At 40.4% G+C, this 27,548-nt stretch overlaps 1 protein-coding gene across 8 annotated transcripts in view; it reads right to left on the bottom strand.

The window, feature by feature from the left end:
- The window catches only part of ADAM23 (ADAM metallopeptidase domain 23), an 889,186-nt gene that overhangs the window by 6,272 nt on the left and 855,366 nt on the right, over positions 1-27,548 (bottom strand). For 5 of the 8 annotated variants that reach the window (XM_073541897.1, XM_073541896.1, XM_073541899.1 and 2 more), the window contains one exon: positions 14,245-15,568. The exons of 2 other annotated variants lie outside the window; for them this stretch is intronic. In XM_073541897.1, coding sequence (XP_073397998.1) covers positions 15,523-15,568 — 46 coding nt within the window. In that variant the 3' untranslated portion in view covers positions 14,245-15,522. Of the gene's footprint in view, positions 1-14,244; positions 15,569-27,548 lie in introns of those variants that run through there. One more of the 8 variants, XM_073541898.1, reaches the window with a different exon arrangement.

Here is a 27,548-nt window from a genome sequence, read left to right as displayed (position 1 = left end):
TTGTGTAAACGTAGTAGGTTTAATCAAAGCAGTATCACCATTAGCAGAAAGGAGTCTAAGATCCATTATAGCCTTCTGTTCACGAAAAGAAAAAAAAGGAGTGTTACTAGAATTAGAAATAACCATATCAGCATTATCTAGAACATCCTGTGAGGGGATCCCATTGTTATTATCAAAAAAATGACGTTTTAATGTGATGTTACGTGCAAATTTATTCAAGTCCAAGATAGTCTGAAAAATGTTAAAATTTGTATTAGGGGCAAATCCCAAACCCTTACTCAGCAAGGAAATCTGCTCTTCAGATAGCACGTAACTGGACAAATTCCACACAGGAAGACTTAATGTCTCTGATGTTGATGATGTACAGCTCTTCTGGTATGTTTTTTGACTTTTTTTGGAAAACTTGTGCTGGATTCTTGTTTTTATATTGTTTAGATCTTGTAGTGATGCCAGATATATTTAATGAGGAGTTGGAAAGATCAGTTATTCCATCTGGAGTGGAGAGCAGAGGTGTATCACCTGTAGAGTCAGAGTTGTCAAAATTGACTCGATTAAAACTGGAGTGACGTCTCCTTCTGATAATCGATCTCGGTTTATAATTCCAGGTGTAAATCTCATTTTTGGTATAGTCTATGGAGTCTCTCATAAATTTCTTCTTTTTAATGTCCATAATATTACTCTCCAATTTTGACAATTTTGTTTGTATTTTGTCATAGGAGGTTTTATATGAATCCAAATTATTAAATTTCTTGAGAGAGTCCTTTATCTTAAGTATATTAGATTTTGTCTGCACCAACTCCAAGTCCTCCTGTTTAACAATTAAATGCATCAATTTAATGGAACAGTCACTTAATATATTATTCCAGTTTGTAATGAACTCAGTGTTGTATTTGGTAGTGGGAAATTTTTTTAAACGTAAGCCTCTAGGTATCATACCTTTATCAATGTATGTCTTCAGAGAGGTAAAATCCCACCATATCTTGAGTTCTTTGACCATGTTCCATTCAAGATCCAGCATGTGTTCCTGTAATGAGTCCATTTCAGATGGTGGCAATACGTTTTCCGTTAAGTTAAAAATCGATGCCAATTTGGAAAGTCTATTAGTATATTCATCTTGATCTGTGAAAGAATCTACACCAGGTTCCGACATTTAGATGGTAAAAATATGCAATTCCAATATAACAATATCCTCAGTCGGGAGCACGGGATTCAGAGCCAAGGTAAATTGTAGAAAAAAGAGAGAAAATAATCCAGCTCACCGTACTGCCTTGCTGGTAGAATCCAAATCCTGCGCACGGATTTGACTAGGCGGTCAATCAATAGTGCTTAGTTATAAGAAATAGATAGAGCCTGCGATCCCATGGACAGCTCCCACAGCAATTAGAGCGGGGGCTACATGGGTTCGTGGCACTTAAAGTTTTAAAGGATGTTAAACGAGGGTTAGTATTGTTATGCTGTTTTCCAGTTTTAGTTTTTATAGATGCCTTAAGTTCTCATAAGGATCCTCATGAGCAAAATGGTAAAGGGTTAATAGTCCCTGTTGTCAAGTAATGGAGACGGGCGATAGTCCTGATTGGCTGGCCTGTTCGTCTGTCAGATGTCACTCTGATTGGTGGAAAAAGTGCACGAAGATAAGGTATCTGTACCCCGCCCTCAGGTTTTCTCCTCAGTGTCTCTGAAGAGACGAATTATCTGTCACCCGCCCACCCAACCCCTGGAGTTTGCTACATTCATCGAATGAAAGTCGTCGTGAGGCTTTTTTGAGGGGAAAGTTTTAATTCTAAAATGGTTCTGAGTTCATTGGTTCTTATATGGACTTTTACAACTTTGGTAATTTTAGTATTAATTTTATGTTTATTCATTTATGTTAAAAAAGTAACCCTATTAAAGCCTCTTGGCCATTTCATGCCAGCTAAGGTGTCTAGTGCTTTTTTTATCATCTGCTTAGTTATAAGAAATACACAGTGCATGGGATCACAGGCCCTATCTGTCCGTATACTCGTACTTACCCTCCTCCATTTGAAGTATGAGATCTATCACGATCTCATCCTCTTTGTGTAGTGCCGTGTCTGTCATTCTCTACCTGCCCTCCATCAAAAGCGCTGAGTCTGTCACTCTATACTTGCCCTCCATCTGTAGGGTGGCATTTGTCACTCTCTACTTGCTTTCCATGTGATGTGGGGGAATCAATCATTCTCTACTTGCTCTCCATGTATACTGTTTAGTCTGTCACTGTCCACTTGCCCTCCATGAGTAGTGGAGGGTCTGTCACTATCTGCCAGTCATCCTTCATATGCAGTGCTGGGTGTCTTAATATATTATAGGCCTTCCATGTGTACTTTGGGACCTGCCACTCTTGAAACTGCTGTCCAAGTGTGGGTAGGTTCAGTATCTACCTGCCCTACCCCATATGCAGTGTGGGGTCTGTCATGATCTTCTTGCCCTTCATGTGTAGTGCAGGGTCTATCAGTATATACCTTCCCTCTTACATATGTGGGGCATATCTTCTTGCCCTCCATGTGTAGTACAGAGATTCACAGTATCTACGTGCCTTACTCGTAATGCAGTGCAGGGTCTGTCACTATCTACCTGCACACCTTGTGTAATGTGGGGTCATTCACTCCCTATCTGCCCTTCATGTGTAGAACAGGGATTGTTATTCCATTCCTAACCTCCATGTTAAGTGCAGGATCAGTCACACTCTCTCTGCTCTTTGTATATAGGGTTTGATCAGTCGCGGTATACCTGCCCTCCATGTGTACTGCAGGCTCATTCACTTACTACCTGCCCTCCTTGTGTAGTGCAGGCTCAGGCACTCTACCTGCCCTCCATGTGTACTGCAGGGTCAGTCACTTTCCACCTGCTCTCTATGCATACTGCAGGCTCAGTCACTCTCTACCTGCCCCCCACGCATACTGCAGGCTCAGTCACTCTCTACCTGCCCTCCATGCGTACTGCAGGCTCAGGCACTCTCTACCTGCCCTCCATGTGTAGTGCAGGCTCAGTCACTCTCTATCTGCCCTCCATGTGTAGTTCAGGCTCAGTCACTCTCTTCCTGCCCTCCATGTGTAGTGCAGGCTCAGTCACTCTCTATCTTCCCTCCATGTGAAGTTCAGGCTCAGTCACTCTCTAACTGCCCTCCCCATATGCAGTGCAAAGCCTGTCATCATCTTCTTACCCTCTATCTGTAATAAAGGGTGGATCACTCTCTACCTGCCCATGTGCAGTGCAGGCTCTGCCAACATCAACCTTCCCTCATATGCAGTGCAAGGTCTGTCACAATCTTCATCTGCTCAATGTGTAGTGTGAGGTCTGTGTCTTTCAGTGCATAGTGTATAGTGCATGCTTTGTCATTGTCTACTTGTCCTCCAACTGAAGTATGGGGGTGGTCACTCTCTACCTGCACTGCATGTGTATTGCAGGGTCTATCATTATCTTCTCTCTCTCCGTATGCAGTGCAGGTCTTTCACTTTGCTTCTGCCTTCCATGTGTAGTGTAGAGTCAGTCATTCTCTACCTGCCCTCTATGTGTAGTGTAGGGTCAGTCATTCTCTACTTGTCCTTCATGTGTAGCCTGGAGTCTCTCAGCATCTACCAGCCACCCCCCCACATGCAGTGTGGAATCTGTCAATGTAAAACTGGGGGACAACATTTGTGTATGAGTAAAATCTATTTTATTAAATGAAGAAGACTTAGACACTGTCAAGTAGGTGTTTTTAATAAACTTCTTATGGAGTTCATGTCTAGGCTGGAAGGGGACATACACAATATTAAATGGTCACGATCACACATTCAGTATTTGGTAAGTATTTTACCTCAGTATTAGTAAGCCAAAACCAGGAGTGGAACAATCAGAGGAAAAGTATAATAGAAACACGTCACCACTTCTGTATTTATCACCCACTCCTGGTATTGACATACAAATACTGAGGTAAAAAACTCACCAAATACTGAACGTGGCTTTAGGGAGTTTTGATGAATTGTGTGGCTAGTCTGCATATATCACATTTGCATTGCCTTATCTTATCATGAGTACTCCTGCTATTTCTGCAGTGTATACTCACATGGAAGAAATGTGAAATTGCACCATGTGAAGAATCATTGCTTGAAAAGACCCTTTTATTCTGGAATGCAAGTTACTATCTAAAAAAATTGACCATGATGAACTATTTGCATTTTGTACACTGAATTAAAAACATACAAGAAACCAGTAAGTAGTTAAATCATAACCAGTTTTTCATTGAAGCTCCATAGTAGTTGATCACACTTGCAAATGAGCATTAATTTTCAGCAAAATTAAAAGTTTAAGAATCTATGCACTAAAAGAAAGATACAGAATTACCCCCAATCCAAAATAACACTGAAAACCATGACAATTTAAATGAAAAAAAAATTGAAAATACAATTATCTCCCATTAAAAACCAATTCAAGTATTTTCTAAAATGTTTTCAGATATTTGTGCAATTCATAACGTTGCATAGTAAAGAAAAAACAGAAGTTGGAAATACAAATAGATTGGATCGTCCAAACATGCACCTAAACAATGTTCAATGAAAGAAGACAGCTGTCATACAAGAGGCTTAGTCTATTACCGAGGAGCCGTGCAGAAAGTGGTGCAAAAATTAGGTTTTATAGCATCATTAGAGAGCAATAGCAATGATATCAGGGCAATTACAATCACCTGTGGATATTAAAGGAATAGTTTACTCTAAATATGTGTATACTATGGAGAAAAATAGACATATGCTAGGAAAAAAAGTTAAAATGATTGTAAAGATCTGAAAAACCTTCAGGCTGGTTTCACATGACCATAATACGACCACATTTGTGGATCCATACAATGGCTCCTACTCCTGACGGCCAACATTCCATTGAAACCAAAGTTAGATCACCATAGAAAATGGGAAAAGGTGGCTACCTCTGCAATACTGAAGCTAAAATGCAACTGGAGGCCAGTTTCACTCAAAACGTAGTATTTTAGTTTTTGCTGTTACAGTATTTCTTTGTAGTGATCAGATGTGCAATGTTAGGCTAGTTTCACACTAGAGTTTCACTGATCTGTGTCGGTCTGGGCACGGCTGCCGCTAAGCTCTGCCCCCGGCCGCTCCGTCTATGAGTGCATGATGTTGCATGCGACCTGCGTACCCTATATTTAGCATTGGGTATGCAGGCCGTGCGCAGGTATGCGTTTGCCGGCGCATGCATCCTTTTGACGGTGCGCCGAGCGCACCAAAATGCAACACGGTGCATTTGGCGCAGGTCGGCGCACCATCAAAGGACGCATGTGCCGGCAAATGCATACCTGTGCACAGCCTGCGTACCCAATGCTAAATATAGGAGGGTATGCAGGTCGCATGCAGCGTCTTGCGCCCATAGGCAGAGCGGCCAGGAGGAGGCACGGCCAGGGGCGGAGCTTAGAGGTGGCCATGCGCAGACCAACGCAGGTCAGTGAAACGCTAGTGTGAAACTAGCCTTACAGATAAAAGGGGATTTATGACCTGAGTGTTTCAGCTGTGATTTTAACGCATGCTGTTATTTAGTCTTAAATTGCAGCATGCAGTAAATGTGGTGACTATTATTTTCTTCCCCGTTTACATACAATGCAATTATTGAAATCCACATTTGAGGTTTTTTCCATGCAGCACCCCACATGCGGGTTCAATAGAAACAGCTCTATGAAATTTTCATGTACAAGTATAGATTTTGCTTTATTTTATTTGTGAAATTCTGATTTTTCTGTTATATTATTGTCCATATGTTGAGCTAATTAATAAAGGTTTTGGAAAAATGACTTATCAAATTATTTATTATTAAATTTGAAAACCTAGTAAATGTGGAAAAAAAACCTCAATGAGATTAATTAACTGAATACATTTTTTATAAGCAAATATTTTCACAATCCAAATACGTGGCAGTTAAGTTTGGCAGAGGAGTAGCCACAACACGATATCAATGTTAAATTGAAATATATGCTCCCCTCACTATTAACTAATAGGACATAAAAATAACTCTCTCCTTGAAGTAAAAAAAAAGTTATTTTGCTTGTGCCATCTACAGCATGTACCAACTATGCAAGTCAACATTTGTCCCTTTAACAAGTCTTGCAAATATGGCTAGGGATATCAGCAAGCTGTTGCATCCAAGGCATCCCATTCAGTCCGTCAAACCCTGTTCTGCACTGATAAAGGACAAATATCCCTAAACAGTTGCTTGCAGATGGATGTCTGATTTGGCTTTTATCGCTAGTCATTTTGCAGGACTCCTTAAAATGTAGGACATTGATTTTACAGGCTGGTTATCTTCAATAGCTGCACTAGCAATATCGTTGTCTTTTCTTCTAGGAGAGAGATAATTTACTTACTTTTTTCCAAGTTAGGCTCCATAAACAGCCGGTCACCTTAAGGAGAGCTAGTCCACTACTGGTCACGTTAAGAAGAGCTAGTCTACTACTGGTCGCCTTAAAGGGAACCTGTCACAGGAAAAGACACTATTAACCTGCACATATGGAGTTAATATGCAGGTGAATAGTGTTTTGAACCTGCCCGCGCCTGCATTTAGAGCCCGGCTACCAGAAGAAAATGAACTTTATTCCTCTTGGCAGAGTTCGGCGTTCAGTCATAGGGGCGGCACCGGCACGGTTTCAGACACTGCTCTGTGTATAGGAGCAGAGACTGTAATCATGCCCCCAGCATTGACTGACAGCTCACTCATTATTATGTCAACTGTCAGTCAGTGCTGGGGGCACAGTTACAGCCACGACTCTCTATACACTGAGCGGTGACAAACCGTAACGGTGCCACCCCTATTACTGAAAGAGCGAGATTGATGTTGAGAATAAAGTTAATTTCCTCCTCGCTGTGAGCCTCCATGTGTGGGCAGGTTCTGAACGATATTAACTTGCAGATTAACCCCATATTTGCAGGTTAATAGCGTTATTCTCAGTTGACAGGTTCCTTTTTTCAGCAGAACTAGTGCACTACTGGTCACCTTAAGGAGATCTAGTCCCTCGTCATACAACTTATAAGGCAAGGACATATTAACCATCCTTTTAAAGTATTTAAGGTTGAAAAAAGGCATGTTCCTTTAATATAACATGCAGATTAATGGAAGAAACGTGGATATCGCCCACCCTGCTGTAACAATAACGATCCAGGCAAATAGATGATGAACGATGGTTATTTATTTCTCATTTCTCAACGCGTTTCAAAGTCAGAGTGACTTCGTTCCTGAGGGGATGCCGAGTGAACACACCATCTTTGATAGGTAATATGCATTTTTCATTACGAGACGCTTTTTATGGTATTGCAGTCATCTATTGCTATCTGGTGTGTGTTGACGAGAATTTGTCACGGCTTACCTTATGGTGGGGACTTTCAGTTATATTTTATATGATTCAAGCTACTTTGCAGCATCACCTCTATGTATGTTACAGGGGGTGATATCTCTGATATTTGTTTCCATCACGGGTTATTCACTCAGAATAGTAATTATTTGGACTATTATGCCCATAGTATACTTGATATGTCTCAATAGAGACTGACCTATAGATATTTATTGTATAAGTCCTTTTTCTACTTATTTGGGTTAGGCATTAATATGTTGCAGTTACTCCAATGAGCTCGGTGTCCCTTGGGCAGAATTTTTCCTTTTTTTACATTTTGTATTTTAACATTATTGACTAAATAAACATTGTGATTTTATATTGGGATCTCTTCTTTTTTCCTGTTTATTATTTGGTATATATGGGAATTTTTGTGTGCATGTGGGGATTGCCTGTTTGTTAGGGAATCCCCACATGTATTCAGGCTACCTAGCAGTTGTAAATCATGCAGCTGCGGCGACACAAATTAAATCTCCGAGCACGCCCAAATACTCGGAGTACACCCGAGCATGCTTGGGAGAACCCGAGTACCGAGCATACTCACTCTTCATTAGTTATCTTCAACCTATGGTTCTCCAGCTGTTGCAAAAGTACAACTCCCAGCATGCTCTGACAGCCTAAAAGTAGAGCAACAGATTGGAGAATACTGAGCAAATCAATTACATGGCTTGGAAATCATATCTGGCTTGATTATAATTTTCCTAATATGTTAAGATCTTTGAAAGAAATTAGTAGAAATCCAGGGGCAAGAGGGTAATCCATACTATATATCAGGAATCAAAATTAACATTTAAAAGATATTTGTTTAGTTGCAAGCAAAGGTGTGGCTATAATGGCGCATTCTCTGGAGGGGTCACATCTATTACCCCTTATTTCTTCCTTAATAGAAATGAAACTCGGGCCTGAGACAGATGAATTAGACAAATTCAAAAACAGATAAATAAAGAGCAAGATATATTCTGTGCATTCATATTATTTGCGGTAACATATATTGAATCTGATGTTAGGTAGCTGAGTTTGAAAGATTTCATTAGAACCATTTTGACTGGTCAACGACTCAACATGAATAACAACACCTCACTGACTCATTTGATTTGTCATATAACTCATCTGCATTCATTTTTTCATTCATTAAGGACTAAGAGAATTAAATCCTCCAATGTTTCACCTCTAATTCATTCACACACTCCAAGCCTATCAAATGTTTTTCCAATTGCATTACTAAAAAATGTGATTGTTCATCTTGACTAAAATGATCATGGAAATTAAACCGTAGAAGAAACAAACATAACATATCTCTATATAACTAGAAATATCTTAATATTTCTAAAAGTGACTATTTACTAATGTACATTTGCCATTGCTCTACACAAAGTAATGACAATGAAATAGTACAAAAGAGATACATTCCTTATAATTATTTTATAGATATGTATCAAAAAATGGAAATGATGTCTGGTCTCCAGAATTATCATTTAGGATACCCATTATGGCTGTGGGTTTTCTCTGATGTCATTAAATGACAGTACCTTTAGTAAATCAATATATGAACACTAGAAAGTTTAGTTTTAGGACATTGGAAAATTTAGAAAACTTACAAAAAACACAACTTTGTTTATTGTCCATATCAACCAAACAAAACTCAGCTAAATAGTTGTGATAAAATCAAAGCTGCATTGTTTTATGGGCAACACATTTTTTTGTTTGGACAGTTTTGATAAAGTTGCCCCATATTGTCAACTGTTGGCATACTTGAAAATTTAAAGGGAACTTGTCATGTGAAAAAATGCTATTAACCTGCAGATATGGGGTTAATCTGCAGGTTAATAGCACTTGCACTGAAAGCCTGGCTTCCGGGAGGAAATTAACTTTATTCCTCCTGGCAGCCTTGGGCATTCAGTCATAGAGGTGCAGCCAATGCTGTATCAGTCACTGGTGACTACAGAGTGAGTGGAGGCTGTAACCACAGCCCTGCACTGATGTACTGAAGAGCTGGCTGTCAGTCAGTGCCGGATCATGGTTACAGCCGCCACTCTCTGTGCACTGAGCGGTGACTGAAGCCGAACTGGTCCACCCCTATGACAGAAAAAAACGAGGCTGCAGTGAGGAATACAGTTCATTTCCTCCCGGCATTGGGGCTTTCAGTGTGAGCATCGGACAGATTCAAAACCCTATTAACCTGCAGAATAACCTCATATCTACAATAGCAATTTTTGAAAAATGTTACCTTTAAACCTTTAATTGAGTAAATTTTAGTACACTTGTATAAATCCTCCAGACTGTGGACTAAAATCATGAATGAAATATAAAATATCTCAGTAATGGATAGGTAGTAAGGAAATGTGTTTATAAGTAAATAAAGAAGAAAATCGGGTTTGAAGCAAAATAGAACTTTTTAAATAAAGGTTACATTATAGGTTATATAAAGTTTGTATGTTACATCTATATACTTCAAACAAAACTTTTTTTCTCCAGTGTATAAACAAATGACAAATAGAAATCATCTAGAAATCATGAAATTAAAGGGGGGTTTCAAGTATATAACTTTTATTCTATATGTGTACTGCTTTATATAAATTCTTTCACTTACCAATACAGTATTCATGGAAACTGGCAGCAATATGTAAACAATGTTGTGATCAGTAAGGTGTCATCCATACTAAGAGGAGGTCTAGCAGTCAGACGAGCACACATACAGCACTACAGCTATTAGCCACCGCAGTCAACTGATCAGTAGACGTGATATCAGGATAGATAATCTATCACTCACAGCCGCAGGTATCCAGAAACGAGGTCAATTCCTACTATTACTACAATGGGGATGAAGATTATTTATATAAAGCAGCACATTTATATATGAATTTTAAAGAAAGGAAAATTACATTTCCAAAAAAGAATTTATTCTCAAATACTAATTATATTGGAACTAAAATATACAAACTAAAACAAAGAAAAATAAAAATTTTACCTTATCAGCTTTCATTTTTTAGAATGGAAATGCAAATTGATGATTCATCGTACATAAAACCCATTGATGTTGTTGTAAGGCAGCATTCACCCCCAGAGGTCAAGCAGACAGCCACTGCTTCTCTGCAAGATCACTTCATCTTCTGTAAGACCGTGCGGCCGATCGACATGGCCCTGTGGTTTTGAAGGTTGAAAAAGTTGTTTGCAATACAAAATGATTGTGCAGGGAAATCGTGAAAAGACTTTACCTGTGCATGGCTCTTGTAGTTTAACAAGACCGCTGTGTGTGAACGGAGCCTAAATGAAAATATTGCCATTTGTTCAACCCTATAAAATTCGGCTTATTAAGTGGAGCCTGTTCAGATACAATATAAAACAAATTCACTTACATGTGACCACCATAAAACTACTGAAGATTTTCTAAATAAATAAGTACGTTTGCATAGTTTATTTGGGGGACTTAGAGATTATAACTTTAATATTACCTGAAGGAAAGGATTCTTATATATCTGGGACAAATTGCTATCCTAGAACTATAATGTTATCAGTATATGGAAATGGAAAAAAGTAGGACATAATATAATAAAGTAAAAAAGACATTTATATATATGGACCAGTTATGAACATTAGTATGTAATGTGACTATTTATTAAATAGGCAATGGTGTCGGTAGGGCTTGGATCGAACGCACATAACCTGGTTATGTCCATAGCAATGAGCATAATTAGTTAGTAAAATTGAGTAAAAATTAAATAGTTGCTCTGAAGCTTGAAATCACAAGGATCAGCAGCAGGAGCAGCTTGGAAGGCAGTTGCTTGTGAGAGAACCTGCATTTGCTGGGCGGTGCTGGGAAGCTCCGGGATCCTTGGTGTTCACTTACAGCTGGGATCGGTCTCAACTTCACATCCGGAAGCCGGTGAGAGATGGACTGACCAGGAGAGCAGAGGTTGCTGACAGCCACGTACAGTGCCCTTCTGGGTTGCAAGTGTAGGGAAGGTGACCTGACGGACGAACTGACTGGTCAGATTTAAAAAGGGAAAACAGCTAGGAAAGTGTAGGTGATATGCAGTACCTTGAACTGACATTAGAGGGCAGGGAGGAGTGTTAGCATAGGACTTGACACCAGCTTAGGGCTAAGAAACCGTTGGTCATGGGGGGCGGAGATATAGGGAAGGTACGTACATATACATCCCCGGAGAAAGTACGGTGTTGCAAGGTGTTCTGTAACCGAAGAGCTGTAAAGAGAAGTGCGGTGTGCTGTGAGGCCGTCTGGCGGACGGTGAGAGAGAGAATAAACTTGGACCTGTTGCACCCGAAACTTGCCTCCAATTTGTGTCTGTACGTCACTGTGCGGTATACAGAGGGACCACCCCCCAGCCCGGCCCAGCAACCCTACACGAGGACACGCTCCCCAACTACCATTCACATTCACACCGTGGTTGTGCAAGGGTGGCACAACCCTGTAAGGTGAGCACCCTGTCGATTCAGTTAGGGAATTAATTTAAACACAGGTACACTCATTGCGCCACTGGACTAATTAAACAATTACCATATGTAGGGGACGTAGACTCTATAGAAATCATATTAGCAGTATACATTTCACTGTTTTAATTAGTCTGAAAATTCTTTATATGATATGGGCATAAGAAGGGGCTCTGGTGCACCCTTGGCGTGGCCAAGAGCTTGGTGCACGGTTCGCCTATCTCATTGTCCATACTGAGCAGTTTGCTGACTCTGAAAGTGCTCACTTGGCGAGAGTGAGTGCTGACTGAAACACATGCACACTGACTAAAGCAGTAGTCAGTGGTAAGCATAAAGTATGGGGGCAGGTCACCCTTTTCTAGTTGTGTCCCGTCATGGCCGTTCCAATTCTACACACAGAAGTGGCTTCTTTGGGGAGGGGAGATAAGTTAAGTGCTCCTCCTGTCTTCATTGCATCACAGTAGGTCTGTACTGAAGACAGGAGGAGCAGGACACTGGTCTCTCCTTTCCTCTGGAGCTGCTTGATGTAAAAGTGACTGTGCTATGACAGGGCGCAATGATGAAAGGGGCATGGTAAGTGTTCATGTGCAGCACCACGGATAAGATTCAGGCAGCACAAGAGAGAGCTGTCAATCAAAGTTAGGGAACTGATGCAAATTGAGAGAGGTATATCGGGGGAACCAAGGTCTTGGCCATGGCAAGGGTGCACCAAAGTCTCTTCACTTGCATATGTTACATAAAGAATTTTTACAGGGGCCAACTCCCCTACAATACTGCTTAATTAGTTTAGTTGGCATTTCGGATGTGACAGACTCACTTTAAGCTGGCCAAAGACATTAGCTAAAAATCATCTGAATCCTCTGATTTGGAGGATGATCTGCATTATCAGGGCCTCATATGTTCTTGCAGGAGACATCAATGGAAGAAAGAGCACACTTTCATAGTTTTCACCATTTCTAATCATATTCCCCATTAATGATAAATCACTGTCAGACGTGTCTTTACAGTAGAAATAGCTGTTGGCCAAATAAGCACTCAGCCAATAGCTATCTCATGTTTGGTCAGTGGAAGCTTTGAACTACATTTTCATGAGCAATTATTTTAGGGGGTTAATGTTACACTATTGGTTTCACTTTAATTACACTAGGATTTACACTAATTAAAGCGTTGCTATTCTCAGCCATAGCAATACAAAAAATAAACATTTGCACTTAAAAAAAGTTAGAAAAGCGCTTAGACAAACAAAATTATAGCATTTTTAAGGTATAGAAATGATCAGTTCTAATGGATATTACTCCGCACAATTTCAGTGCAAAGTGATGCTTTGCTTTTACCTAAGTATTTCAACTGGCCTGATCCAACATTTTCAATGACTGATGATCATGAACAAATTTATGACCTTTTAAAGGGAACCTCTATTAACCTGCATATAAAAAGGTTAATCTGCCGGTAAATAGGGTTAAAATCATATCTATCTGCCTTACTGGAAGCGTGTCTACAGGTGGGAAATGAAGTTATATCCTCACTGTGGCAGCTCGCTTCCTGTCATCGGGATGGTGCAAGAAGCCATTATCATTTGATTGACCGTCTGCTCTACGCACACATACTCTGCAGAGTTGGCTTTCACTCAAAGTGCCGGGGAGTGATTACAGAGCGCTCTTGTGTAGTGAGCAGTGACTGTTACTTCCCCCTGCACCGCCCCAATAACTAGAGATGAGTAGCCACAGGGAGGGTAAACATTCATTTTCCCCTAATGCTACAGCTATAGTAAGGCAGACAGAGATGATTTTAAAGGGGTTGTCTGGTCTTAGGATACATGTCTGCAGTCACTTTATGTGACTGCAGATTTGTGAATCCTCACATTGAGCACACTGCAAACTGTGAGGATTCTCCAGTTTCTGAGCAGGGACCAGTAGGTGAGTGGTTGCAATTCTGTAATTTGCATACATGCAGTCACATACCAATTAGATGGGCGAGACCTCTCTCAATAAAAGTGTATTGAGCGTGGCTGGTCACAGTCTAGCAGGAATGTGGCCAAAAGTATGCAAATTACATAATTATGGACACATGACAGAAGCTCCTTGCATCAGATCACTGTGCGCCATGAGGATTCACAAGTACTGACTGAAGACTTGTAGCCTAAGCCCAAGTGATTCCATTCAATGCTATTTAAGTGCAAATTTACCCTATAGCTGCAGGTAAATGGTGTTTCTGGATCTGACAGCTTCGCTTTAGAGGTTCATTTGTGAAAAAGTAATACATGTGATTCTAAGAGCATCATTTCTAGACTTAAAACACAAACAGTGGCATGTTAAGTGCCTTATCCAAGTGGTCAGGAACATACAGAAGACATCCATAAAGGTCAGAAACAGACAGAAAAGTGTGTGACAATGGCATAGAAATTCTTGATCACATAGAATTTACAGACAATATGTCTGATTTATATATGCAGTAGTGCCTAATTCATACAGTGATTAAATGTATTTATACACTGACTTACTGACCTTCCCAGCCTGGTAAATTACCTAGTAGTTAAGAAAGTGATGCAAACAGTTACATATTTACATGCACAATGGAGAAGATATGAGAAAAAAGAAATGTGCATATGATCTTGGCACTTTAGTGAATAATTTGAGTATGTAGCTATATTTCTGTTTTCACACATTATGTACAAAATCTGCTTGACAAAAAATGGAACTTAATCATTTTTAGAATTCTTAAATACATATCCATTTACAGTATATACTTTAATAAAGGTGTACGTTTTTGGTTTCAAGCATACAAACCCTAGATAACACCTGTTTTTGTGCCAAAATTTCCTGCATGTTCATGCTTAATCTTTCTTATTGATGTATGCAAGCCCAGCGTGCCTACCCTACATGCTAGAAAAATTAGGGGGTGGAACATATATTCATGTATGTGATATATATAGAAAATATATAGCACATACCTATATACATATAAATATATGCATATATTTCATTGTGTTTTAATATAGTATATTTTACATACACGTAAAGCTTTTTGTAATCAGAAAACCTTCCGATACACATGATAATTTAAAGATTTCTATTTTCATATGTACATGTCCTTAATAATTTCTTATTCATTGAATGATTTCACGTCCACTCTGCCGCTGCAGAGAAATCATGGCTTGGATTTCAGCAAAAGTTTGCTTTTAATTTAAAAGACCGCAAAGCAGGTAATGATGTGACGTCATAAAATAGTCAGGGGTTTCTCCATCTTCTATACTCTGAGGGTGGTGTCAGAGGTTGGCCTAATAGCTGGTTTCTGAGTTAGCGCTGTGCCATGCAGCTTTTCTCTATTTTGAAAAACAAATAAAAACTGACATGCCTTAGATTTTCACCAGTGATCGTTGAGGAAAGTTAGTCATGCTTATGCTAGACAATGTTTATCAGACATTTCAGTTTTTTCTCATAATCAGCCCTGCGTGAATAAAAAAAAAAAGCTATTGCAGTTTTTTGTTTTTAATTGACTTCATGGGATGTGTTTAGGTTGATGAGCTTTCAAGGTGCTGTATGATTTCTTAGGCATGTATTTAAAAAAAACCATTGATAATATTCTACTGTAGTATTGAAGGCTTAACGTATATGGTGATTGTGGAGACCAAGCAGATTCCACGGAGTCATGAACTCAAGCTCAGTGAAGGAAGACATTGAGGCAAAGTTGCTTTATATTCCAGACTGAGATGGGTCGTATCTTCTCTTTTTGACATTTCTTCCAAAATGTATAAAAAAGGAATGGTAAAAAAAACAACAAAGAATGGTTAGCTTACATTGAATAAACCCAAAGCAATGGCTGTTAATGGCAGAGCAGGCAAGATCACCAAGAGGCGGAGCGTCCAAATAATGAGCAAAAGTTATCACATCTATCCAATTTACATATTGGTGCCATTATTCCAGATTTGTGTTGTATGCAATGTGATAATGTATAGGGATACTGATTGGGCTAGGACAACAGTGTCAGTTGGTGAATGCTGCTCTACCACAGAAGCCAACTAATTTATACATAAAAAAATAAATCTGTGAATAGCTTCCACAACGCACACCAAGGGGAATGGACTCATTAATAGGTTAGTAAAGAAATAACAGCTCTAAAGCTTGTGAGGTGGTAAGTACACGGCACACTGATGTCCATTCTCCTTATACTGTGGAAGTCCATGAAGAAATAGAGCATGACATTACAAGGCAACATACACTTGGTGCAACCTCCCCATTATCTGGCTATATGTGGGGCATCAAGCAAGAGGGCTCATGCATTCAGTCTGGTAATACTTGGCATATGCACCACTACCGCCACCAGTTTCACATGCAAAACACACAACAGTAGTCTAAAAAATAGGCATATGCATCCACATGTTCTGTGACACGCTTGTGAAGTTTCATTAATCCAAACAAAAAAAAAGTGATTTTAAACAAACTTTTAAGACACAGGAGAAAGCAGGCAGGAATAAATAGGTATATGTAAGCTGAAAAAGCACAAATGTGGCATATGAATACATACATGTACTTATATATACATTTATGTGTAGAAAGATAAATGCTCCAGATGCTGTGCAGTTTACTAACACTGGTTCCTACAAGCTAACAGCAAGCTGGTCCAGAAGAAACTCCAGAAATCAAAAAATCCTTGTGTTTTGTTACAGCATCATATCATCTAGTATATGGGAAGTGCCATTTTAGGCTCCTTCATGGGCTAAGAAATTTGAAACAGGACAATTCCATTATGGCTTTATTTGCATTATTAGGTTTTGATGCAGTCCTTCCGCTCACATTTTTCTACAAAACTTGCAGTGGATACTTAAGTGAAGAGAATTTTTTATTACATTTTTTAACCTATTCTTAGAGTTACTCAATTTAAATTGCATACAAAATAGCAATTAAATGCAGGGTGGAAGGGGGAGTTAGAATTGGGCTTACATTCAGTAAATGCTTGCTATTTTATGGGGCTTTTATTTATGGCACCATAGAAGCATATCTAGAAACCTTGTCTAGAATTGTTTATTTCCAGCTGTCATTGTAGTGTTGCCTAAATCTTGACCACAGCAAAAATGAACATTAGACACTGAACTATATGCACTGTGACTAAACAAAACTAGGAGAGCGTGAAGGATTTATGCTGTGGCCACTAATTTCATGGGCACGTTTAGTGCATATAGCTACTCTGTAATCATGCCCTTCTGCTCTTCATTGGCTGATCTCTTTTTTGTCTTTTGATTCTGTACTGATTTTTACTTGTCTGTGATTGATTTTGTAAACCTGATTCTACTTTTACTTCGCTACATAGTACAGTTGAAAAAAGATAAATGTCCTTTAGAGATGAGGAAATCTGCTGAGATTTTAATCAAAGGGAACCTGTCACCAGGTTTGGCCCATACAAGTTACAGCCACTGCCTTTCAGGGCTTATCTGCAGCATTCTATAGATAGGCTCCCAGTCTGTCCTGAAAGATAAAAAAAATAACTTTTATTATACTCGCCTGCAGGGCGGTCCGGTCCGATGGGTATCGCTCTGCTTGGTCCGGCGCCTCCCATCAGAGTAAAGTCCTGCAGAGCGCAGGTGCTGGGCCTCTCTGCACTTTCCCGGCGTCTGCGCACTGCAGTACTTTGCTCTGCCCTCAACAGGGCAGATAAGTACGCCTGCACAGCAGCGCGATGCCAGGGAGCCTGTGTGGATGATGCAGGGACACGTCATCCACATGAAGCAAGCAAGAGGATGGCATCGCAAGAAGATGGGAAGCGCCGGACCAAGACTAGCGACACCCATCGGACCAGACCTCCCTGCAGGTGAGTATAATAAAACTTATTTTTGCTATCTTGCAAGTCGGATTGGGGGCTTATCTACATCATTATAGAATGCTGTACATAAGCCCTGAAAGGTGGTGGCCATAACTTGTATCGGTTAAACCTGATGACAGGTACCCTTTAATCAATCGCTAGAATTTGGCAGGGAAATTTTATTTGTATTTTTCAAATACAGACTTATCAATTTAGATAAGACAACCCCTTTAAGGGGAAATAATTCCTTACTAGTGATGAGCGAGTATACTCGTTGCTCGGGTTTTTCTGAGCATACTCGGGTGTCCTCCGAGTATTTTGGCATGCTCGCAGATTTAGTTTTCGTCGCCTTATCTGCATGATTTGCGACTTGCAGACAGGCTGAATACTTTGGAATGCCTGTTTGTTGGGGAATTCCCACATGTATTCAGCCTGTCTGCAAGTCGCAAATCATGCAGATGAGACGACGAAAACAATCTCCAAGCATGCTAAAATATTCGGAGGACACCCGAGCATACTCGGAAAAACCCAAGCAACGAGCATACTCGCTCATCACTATTCCTTACTGAATCCACAAGTGCTGATTATACTGGATCAAAACTCAAACAATGATAAAAGCATTAGTGTTATTTTGTTCTAACAAATCATCTTTGCTTTGTTTAAAGCTACTATATCTGCTGTTTCCATTGTGAACACTTCCAGAAGTGGCAATTCCACAGCTTCAATGCTCTTAAACAAGTCTTGTCACCTCTGAACAGTAAACCTTTTTGGCCTGACTCCTTGCCTTAAAATTTCATCTGACAACATGATGTTTGATCAGTATTTTTTAAGGTGACTTTGATTTCCATCATCAAGATCTGTGAAATATGAATGGTTATGGATAGTTCAGATTAGTAGAGCTTTTCATGAATTTATTTTGCTGCTAAACATGACTCAGGATTAATTATTCATAAAAGAGAATGATGATTTATTCATAATCCCAACGCGTTTCAAAGTTTAAACACTTCTTCCTGAGGAAGAAGTGTTTAAACTTCGAAACGCGTTGGGGTTATGAATAAATCATCATTCTCTTTTATGAATAATTGATCCTCAGTCATGTTTAACAGCGCAATAAATCCACGAAAAGCTCTACTAATCTGAATATCTCTGCGGTCACTGGTTTGAACTGTGGATGTGCGGCAGCTGACTGACAATTCTATGCGCTTTACTTCTCATACATCAGGTGAGTGGAATTATAGTACTATCTGCACGTTGTCTATTGGATAAGATAAGAGCTTTGACCGCAGTTGCGGTCGAAACACTTCGCTTGTCCTCAGGTGCTATTTGATGTCTGAGAAGCTGTCCATGTTTTTATTACGTATGGAATAAAGCAATACAATTTTATACTTCGTAGAGCTGGAACTTTTTTTGGATTTTTCACATGATCGCGTCTCATCAGGATGAAGTTCCGAGCTCCCTCTATTAAACAGTGAGCTGGCTTTTCTTTTTCTATTTTGTGGTCTATCGGATAAGACCCTATCTGCGCTTTTCTACTCCTACAGTGTGAATCAATGGCTATGGACAGTGGCACAGCGTCCACAGAGGATATTATCACCACTGGGCCTGGATGAGCAAAGTGTACGCCGATGGTCAGATTTTCTTTCAACTGCATCTTCAGAGTGAGCATAGAATAGAATATATTTTCTTCCACCCTCTTCTATAAGGGTTGCAGCCCCCAACTTAAGACTCTGCGATGCCCTCCTCTGCTATTATCAGCGTACGCTCTTGGCTCACGCTGATGTCAGGTCTCTCTTCCTGATTCCTTCAATCATCATGACTTGGTCAGAATTTTGTAGAGCTCAGACACATAGGCCTCCAGTTACCTGATTACAGAGTTTGATTTGCAATTTCATTAATTTGTTAAAATATGGAGTTTTCTTTATGATTTCAGGCTACATTAATGGTTGTTTAGACAGTAACAGCTGTTTATTATCTTTATCAACCTTTTTAGGTCAAAATCTAAAGCTAAATGTTTGTAACAACCTACCTTTCTCCCTGGTTTATTGAGTGCAATATAACCCATTAAATGAAGAAATATGAATTCAGACCTTGGTTTGTTTCTTTTATGGTGTAATTTTCCATTACATTACCTTTGATGAACTTTATATGATCAGTTTTAAGATTGATTATCAGCTAATGTATCATTCTAAAAGTATCAGTGTAAACGCTAATCTTTATCAGCGAGGTCTGAAATACACTCAGATACCACAATGACGGGAGGTGGGTAACGTAGGTAGAAACACAAGGCATTAGTAGATTGCTATCAAGTGTGAACTTTATAATTACATGCAGCATATTCCATAATTCAGCCCAGGACTGAAGGTGTAATTTAGTTCTCAGGGGCTCATTTAGGTATTTAAACTACTTACTTGACAGTAAAACACATGAGCTGTTTCACTATTCAATAACTCACAATATGGGAGAGATTTATCAAGCTAAATGTGCCAGAATTCTGGGCAGTGTGCTCAAAAAAGACTGTCTTTCTTGAGTTGCACCATATTTATTATGTGTTAGAAACACTACACCTTCTCTGACAAGAGGACATAACCTCGCTAAAGGGAGCATATTTTTGTTTTTATAGTTTTTTAAACTTTATGGCCTAGAGTGCAACACCATGAGCCATAATTGTGCATCAATATGTGATATAAATTTTAAGTTCAAAGGCCAAAAATCCACCAAATTCATCACAAACCACCCTGATGAATTGAATACATTTTAAGACTGTCTAGTCCAAGCTTGCATTGTCTAATAATTAAGGCTTATTCACACATCAGTAATTGGTCAATATTTTGCATCAGGGTTTATATGCCAAAATCTTATACACGTATGCATGGCTTTTTAAATTTGTTGTTTCAAATTACAATTTACAGACTTAAATAAGTTAAATTTATCCTCTAAAATAAAGATATAAAAATACACGAGGCTCTATATATGAGTCACAACAGAGGTGCACCTTGAGACTTCTGGCCACAGTGAAAATCGGTAACAATTCACCCTAAATGTCACATTAAGAAGCTGTTGCACTTCCTCATAAACTGCAACTTTTGCACGTCATATACAGTAGTTATTTATGTGAATCACAAATATGTTTTATACGTTAAGTCAGTACAAATTTAAGGGGTTTTCCTATATTCCATCATTTTATTATTGCAGTGGTCCAACCTTTGAGAATGAAGGGGATGCTGTACGTATTTATCACAGCAGTATATTCTAAGTTTTACCTGCAAAGCGATGCATCCAGTTACACAATGTGCAGGGAACCAATCACTTGAATGAGGCTACATGGCAATTTCATGCAAATTGGCACCCCAAGCACCTGCTCCACCACCAATGCAGCAGCATCACAATCATTCTCAGGATTATAGGGGGTTCCAGAGTCTACACCATCACTGCATCCCCTTCATTCTGAGGATTGTTGGGTGTCTCTGAGGTTGGATTTCCACCGATCATAAAGTGATGATCAGCGGGCATCACTTTATAAGATGGGCAAACCCCTTTTAAAACACAATTATAGTACTGCGACAAAACTAATGCAACAAAAATGAACATCAAGAACACTAGAAAGCCATGCACAATAAAAAGTCAATCTATTTTGCAAAGCATCTTCATTTTGAATTTATACTTTATGACTATACTATTTTTATTTTAAAACCATATTTAATGATGAACATTTCTAAATTAATCAAGACAAAGAAAACAGGTCTTACTCACAACATAAGAGGTTAGAACAGCCCATATAGACAAGCATTATCAAGTACCTAGCACCAACATAACATTGAGGGTTTTTTTTCAAGCTTTTTGCATAAGCAGCTGACAGATAAAAGCATACAGTAAGTAAGGATTCCACAGTTAGTCCCTTCATCCAAAGTTCATTTTAAGTGTATTTTAATGTTCCCATTCCCTCGAATAATAACATGCACGTCAAGCTGTGTGCCAGGCCAGGCCAGAGATTGAGGTTCTGCTACAGCAAATAATTAACATTGGATTTATTTTATGTAGTTATCGGTGAAAAATAGAATTCAATTGTCTTTTCAAGCTATAATAAAAATGACACTTTGGGTGCAAAGATAATGGCTAGATAGCTTTTGGAGAAAAATCCACTTTTTCCAGCAATATATGGTACATTTATCCTTACCTTGATTGACAGCTATGAATTTTCCACAGTAAATTGTATCATTTATTACAACCTGCAGCCATTTTTAAATATTTGTTTCTTTTTTTCTCTCTATTTTTTCTTTCCTTTATTAAAGAAGCACTCCCATCAAAGTTTTTATCCTCTTAATATATTGCAATCATCATACAGTGGCATGTAAAAGTTTGGGCACCCCTGGTCAAAATTATTGCTATTGTAATCAGTTAAGCAAGTTGGAGATGAAATTATGTCTAAATGGCCTAAAGTTAAACATGACACATGTATTTTTTGTATTTTATGCCTAAAAAATACATATATTGTCAGTTTTTACATTCTAAAAATTACAAAAAGGAAAATGGGCCAATGCCCAGGTTTGGGAACCCTTAGAGATTTGCATGCAAAAAGAACATCTAATGAAGCCTGATGCATTTTAGAAACAAGTCTTGTGGACTGATGGAGGTTAAAATAGAACTCTTTGGCCACAATGATCAAAGGTGTGAATGGAGGAAAAAGGGCACAGAATTTTAGGAAAAGAACATCTCACCAACCATTAAACGTGGGGGTGGATCAGTAATACTATGGGGTTGAGTTGCAGCTAATGGCACGAGGAACATTTCACAGGTAGAACGAAGGACGGATTCAATGAAACTTCAACATATTCTTGAGGCAAACATAACACCATCTGTAAAAAGTGGAAGTTCAAAAGAGGATAGCTTCTACAAATGAATAATGAACCTAAACACACATCAAAATCCACAACAGACTACCTCAAAAGGCGCAAGCTGAAGGTTTTACAATGGTCCTCACAGTCCCCTGATCTGAACATTGAAAATCTGTGGCTAGACCTCAAAATAGCAATGCATGCAAGACGAACCAAGAATCTCACAGAACTGGAAGAATATGCCAGGGAAGAATGGATGAAAATCCCTCAAACAAGAAATAAAAACCTCTTTGTTGGCTACAAAAAGCATTTACAGGCTGTGATACTTGCAAAATGGGTGCTACTAGATACTAGCCATGCAGGATGCACAAACTTTTGCATTGGCCCATTTTCCATTTAGTAAGCTTTAAAATGTAAAAAATTAAAATACATTTTTTTGCCTAAATTTCAAAGGAAATGTGTCATCTTTAACTCTGGACCTTCTAGAGATCATTTCATATTCAACTTGCTTAACTGTTCACAATAACAGTAATTTTGACCAGGAGTGCCCAAACTTTTACATGCCACTGTATTATATAGCACTGTGTACTTAGAATTTCTTACTTTTCCCTTCTACCCAGCTAATTCTTCTCTTTTCTCTGCTCTATGTAGAAACAGGAAGTCTCTTGCCCCTGCATTTATCATTTGCCTCTTCAAGTCCTGACCCAGCTGCTCTCTCATCCCCTCTGCCAGGGACTTTTGCAGTGACTCATGACTCATACAGGGAAATAGACTTCCTTTTTCTATATAGCGCATAGAATAATAATAATAATAATCTTTATTTATATAGCGCCAACATATTCCGCAGCGCTTTACAGTTGAACAGTTTCAAACACAACAGTCATAAGTAACAACGTTAACAATACAATAATTAAAGCGAAATAAGACGACCCTGCTCGTGGGAGCTTACAATCTACAATGAGGTGGGGGGAGATACAAAGCACAGGTTTGTATTTACAATGATGTATTTACAATGATGGTCCAGCCATCTTCAGGGGGTGGGGGTTAGATGGAGATAGTGAATGGGCTACACACACACAAACATAACATGACTTTGATTACTGAATGTGATAGGCCGCTCTGAACAAATGTGTTTTGAGCGAGCGCCTAAAACTATGCAAATTGTGGATGGTCCTAATATCTTGGGGTAGAGCATTCCAGAGAATTGGCGCAGCACGGGAGAAGTCTTGGAGTCGGGAGTGGGAGGTGCGGATTAGGGCAGAGGTTAGTCGAAAGTCATTTGCAGAGCGCAGCGGTCGGTTAGGCCGATAGACAGAAATGAGGGAGGAGATGTAAGGGGGTGCCGCACTGTGGAGAGCTTTGTGGGTGAGAACAAGTACTTTGAATTGTACCCTGTAATGAATTGGCAGCCAGTGTAACGACTGGAGAAGAGCGGGCGCGTCTGAGTAACGATTAGCCAGATGGACAACCCTGGCTGCTGCATTAAGGATAGACTGGAGAGGGGAGAGTTGAGTGAGAGGGAGGCCAATTAATAGAGCATTACAGTAGTCCAGGCGGGAGTGGATCAGGGCGACAGTGAGAGTTTTTGTTGTTTCCATGGTGAGAAAAGGGCGGATTCTAGAGATGTTCTTTAGGTGTAAGCGGCACAAGCGGGCAAGAGATTGTATATGGGAGGTGAAGGAGAGATCGGAATCAAACATAACACCCAGACAGCGCGCCTGCTGTCGGGGTGTTATTATGGTGCCACCCACAGAGAGGGAAATGTCAGATTTAGGGAGGTTGGTAGATGGTGGGAGCAGAAGAAGTTCAATTTTGGAGAGGTTGAGTTTCAGATAGAGAGCAGACATGATGTTGGAGACTGCAGACAGTCAGTGGCGTTCTGTAGTACAGCGGAGGTAAGGTCAGGGGATGATGTGTACAGTTGTGTGTCATCAGCATAAAGATGGTACTGAAAGCCAAATCTGCTGATGGTCTGTCCAATTGGGGCCGTGTAGAGAGAGAAGAGAACGGGGCCAAGGACTGAGCCCTGAGGTACCCCAACAGCGAGAGGAAGAGGAGATGAAGTGGAGCCAGAAAACAGAACACTGAAGGAGCGGTCGGAAAGATAGGAGGAGAACCAGGAAAGAGCAGTGTCCTTAATGCCTAGTGACTGGAGCCTAGAGAGTAGGAGAGGATGGTCAACAGTGTCGAAAGCTGCAGAAAGGTCGAGAAGAATGAGCAGAGAGTGGTCACCATTACGTTTTGCTGTCAGAAGGTCATTGGTCACTTTGATGAGTGCAGTTTCTGTCGAATGTAGGGGGCGGAAACCGGACTGTGAAGGGTCTAGGAGGGAGTGAGTGGAGAGGTAACGGGTAAGGCAGGAGTATATCAGGCGCTCCAAGAGTTTAGAGATGAAGGGGAGATTGGAGACTGGTCTGTAGTTGTTTGTGCAGGATGGGTCGAGGGTGGGTTTCTTTAGTAATGGAGTAATGATAGAGTGTTTGAAGGAGGAGGGGAAGATGCCAGAGGAGAGGGAGAGATTAAAGATTGTAGTTAGGTGAGTTGTGATGACTGGAGAGAGAGACTGGAGGAGATGTGAGGGAATGGGGTCGGTTGTGCATGTAGTCGGACGAGAAGAGGAGAGGAGCCTGGAGACTTCTTCTTCTGTGATGGGATCGAATGTGGAGAGTGAGCCAGGGGAAATGCAGGGAGGGATGGGAGTCACTGAAGAATAGAAGAATTCAACTCATCAGTTGTTAATCGCGTGATGTCGTACACCTAATAGAAAATAGAACTAGCTGGATAAAAAAGCAAAATGAGCAATTTTGTAAGAACACAGTACTTTATAATATGATGACTGCAATATATTAAGATGTTAAAAATTGGAGGAGGAGTGCTTTTTAAACTCTTGCTCTTTTTTCAAGTTTGAAAGTAGAATTAACAATAAAACAGTGTAAGAAATTCTAATTTGAGATCACAAAGTAAATACTTTTTATATAGTTATTTTCTCTAAGTGCTAAGTCATGAGCCTCCATCCTGTCATTTTTAAATTACACATATTCAAAGTTTAACAGTATAACAGATCAGCACAATAAGCAGCTCCAAAAGGTTCCCAGGCTGCTGCACATCTCATACAAAGTACAACATCTGAGTTTAAAACTTCCTGTCACGATGAGATATCCCTTCAGACTTACCGTATATACTCGTTGCATAAGCCAAGATTTTCAGCCCATTTTTTGGGGCTGAAAGTCCCCTTCTCGGCTTATGCGTGAGTCATATACTGGGGGGATCGTGGGGGAGGGGGAACGGGAGTGTCAGAGATTATACTCACCCCCTCCTGGCTCGTCTCTGCAGCCCCCCTGCTTGTTCCACGTTCTCGGCGCCCCTGCTCTTCCTGCTTCAGTGGTCACGTGGTACTGCTCATTAAAGTCATGAATATGCGCATATTTATGACTTTAATGAGCGGTGCCACGTGACCGCTGAAGCAGGAAGAGCAGCGGCACCGAGAACATGGAACAAGCAAGGGGGCTGCAGAGACGAGTGTCAGGAGGGGGTGAGTGCAGAGCCGGCAATGCTGATGAACAGCGGGCAGCGACGGAGGTGAGTATACAGTTTTTTTGTTTTGTTTTTTTTTGTAATGGAGGCAGCGGCAGTATGAGTGACATGATGGGGCCACTCACTGTCCTCATTATCTAGGGCCACTCACTGTGCAGCAAAACTGGAGCCACTTACTGTGCAGCAATATCTGGGGCCACTCACTGTGCAGCATTATCTGGGGCCACACACTGTACAGCATTATTTGGGGCCACTTACTGTCCTCATTATCTGGGGCCACTCACTGTGCAGCAAAACAGGGGCCACTCACTGTGTAGCATTATTTGGGGCCACTCACTGTGCAGCATTATCTGGGGCCACACACTGTGCAGCATTATCTGGGGCCACACACTGTGCAGCATTATCTGGGGCCACTCACTGTGCACCCTAGGTGTCATGATCCAGTGTTGGATCTGGCGGTATTAAATGCATTAAGTGAACTTTTTTTCCTTTGGTTCCAAAGTGTGTCGTGATAGCCCCCGGTGGCCATTAGAATTATCACACGTGGTGTCGTTCATTCTAAGTTGCCCGGTGGTGGGGAATGGTATCGCACCTTAGGTTTAGGTTAATGTTCACTTAATTATGGATCAGGGGTGACACCCTATAAAGGTGTACTCAGGGTATGCAATCATTGTTGGTGATAGTTGTTCATTTGCAACCAACCTTGGTGGTGGAAGGAGCTGGAGAGATTGCTCAGCTCAATCTGAGTCCTGGTGTGGAAGGAGTCACAGAAGGGAGTTATTTGCAGCGCTGACTGAACTTGGTGGCAGCTATTCAGGAGGAAGGCTGCAGTCGGTTGCTGGACTCTGTGCTGGAGCATTTGCACAGAGAGAGCTAAGTTCTATTTCCCCTGTTTGTGACTTTCCTTATGTGTGATCTAGTGCAGTGGTGGGATTAGTTTCCGCACCGGCCAATGCCCTAGCGAGGGACTAGGTTCAGGGCGAGTCAGGGCATAAGGTTCGCGTGCGGCGACAGGTTCGGAGCCTGTATAGGGAATGTAAGGAGTGCAGGGACACTGCCTCAGGGGAGCTCAGGAGGTCTCCATGTCCCTATTCCCTATTACAGGGCCCACCACTGTAATTGTTCCTGTGTTTCCCCTTATTATTTAAATTTGCCAGCTGGAGGCGGGGTATCCAGTTTTACGTGTACTTTTTAAATTCGCCAGCTGGAGGCGGTGTATCCGGCTGCACGTCCCGGTATTATTTAAATTCGCCCCACTGGAGGCGCTGTATCCAGGGTCACGTGTGTCCTAAATTCGCCCTGCTGGAGGCGCTGTGTCCAGTCCCACGTTGACCGTTACACTAGGCTTATACGCGAGTCAATACATTTTCCCAGTTTTTTGTGGGGTCGGCTTATACACGGGTCGGCTTATACATGAGTATATGCGGTATGTAAATTAATCTTATTCACTGTGTATTAAAGGAACCTGACAGCTGTTCCGTGCTGCCTGATCCATAAGCAGCATGTATCAGACACTGACTACATGATTTCAGCCATATTTGTTTCTTGCTGAAATA

This window comes from Dendrobates tinctorius, unplaced genomic scaffold (genome assembly GCF_039654945.1).
Source record: "Dendrobates tinctorius isolate UK_male_01 unplaced genomic scaffold, ASM3965494v1 ptg000125l, whole genome shotgun sequence".
Lineage (NCBI taxonomy): Eukaryota > Metazoa > Chordata > Amphibia > Anura > Dendrobatidae > Dendrobates > Dendrobates tinctorius.
This window is presented reverse-complemented; position numbering and strand designations above follow the sequence as displayed.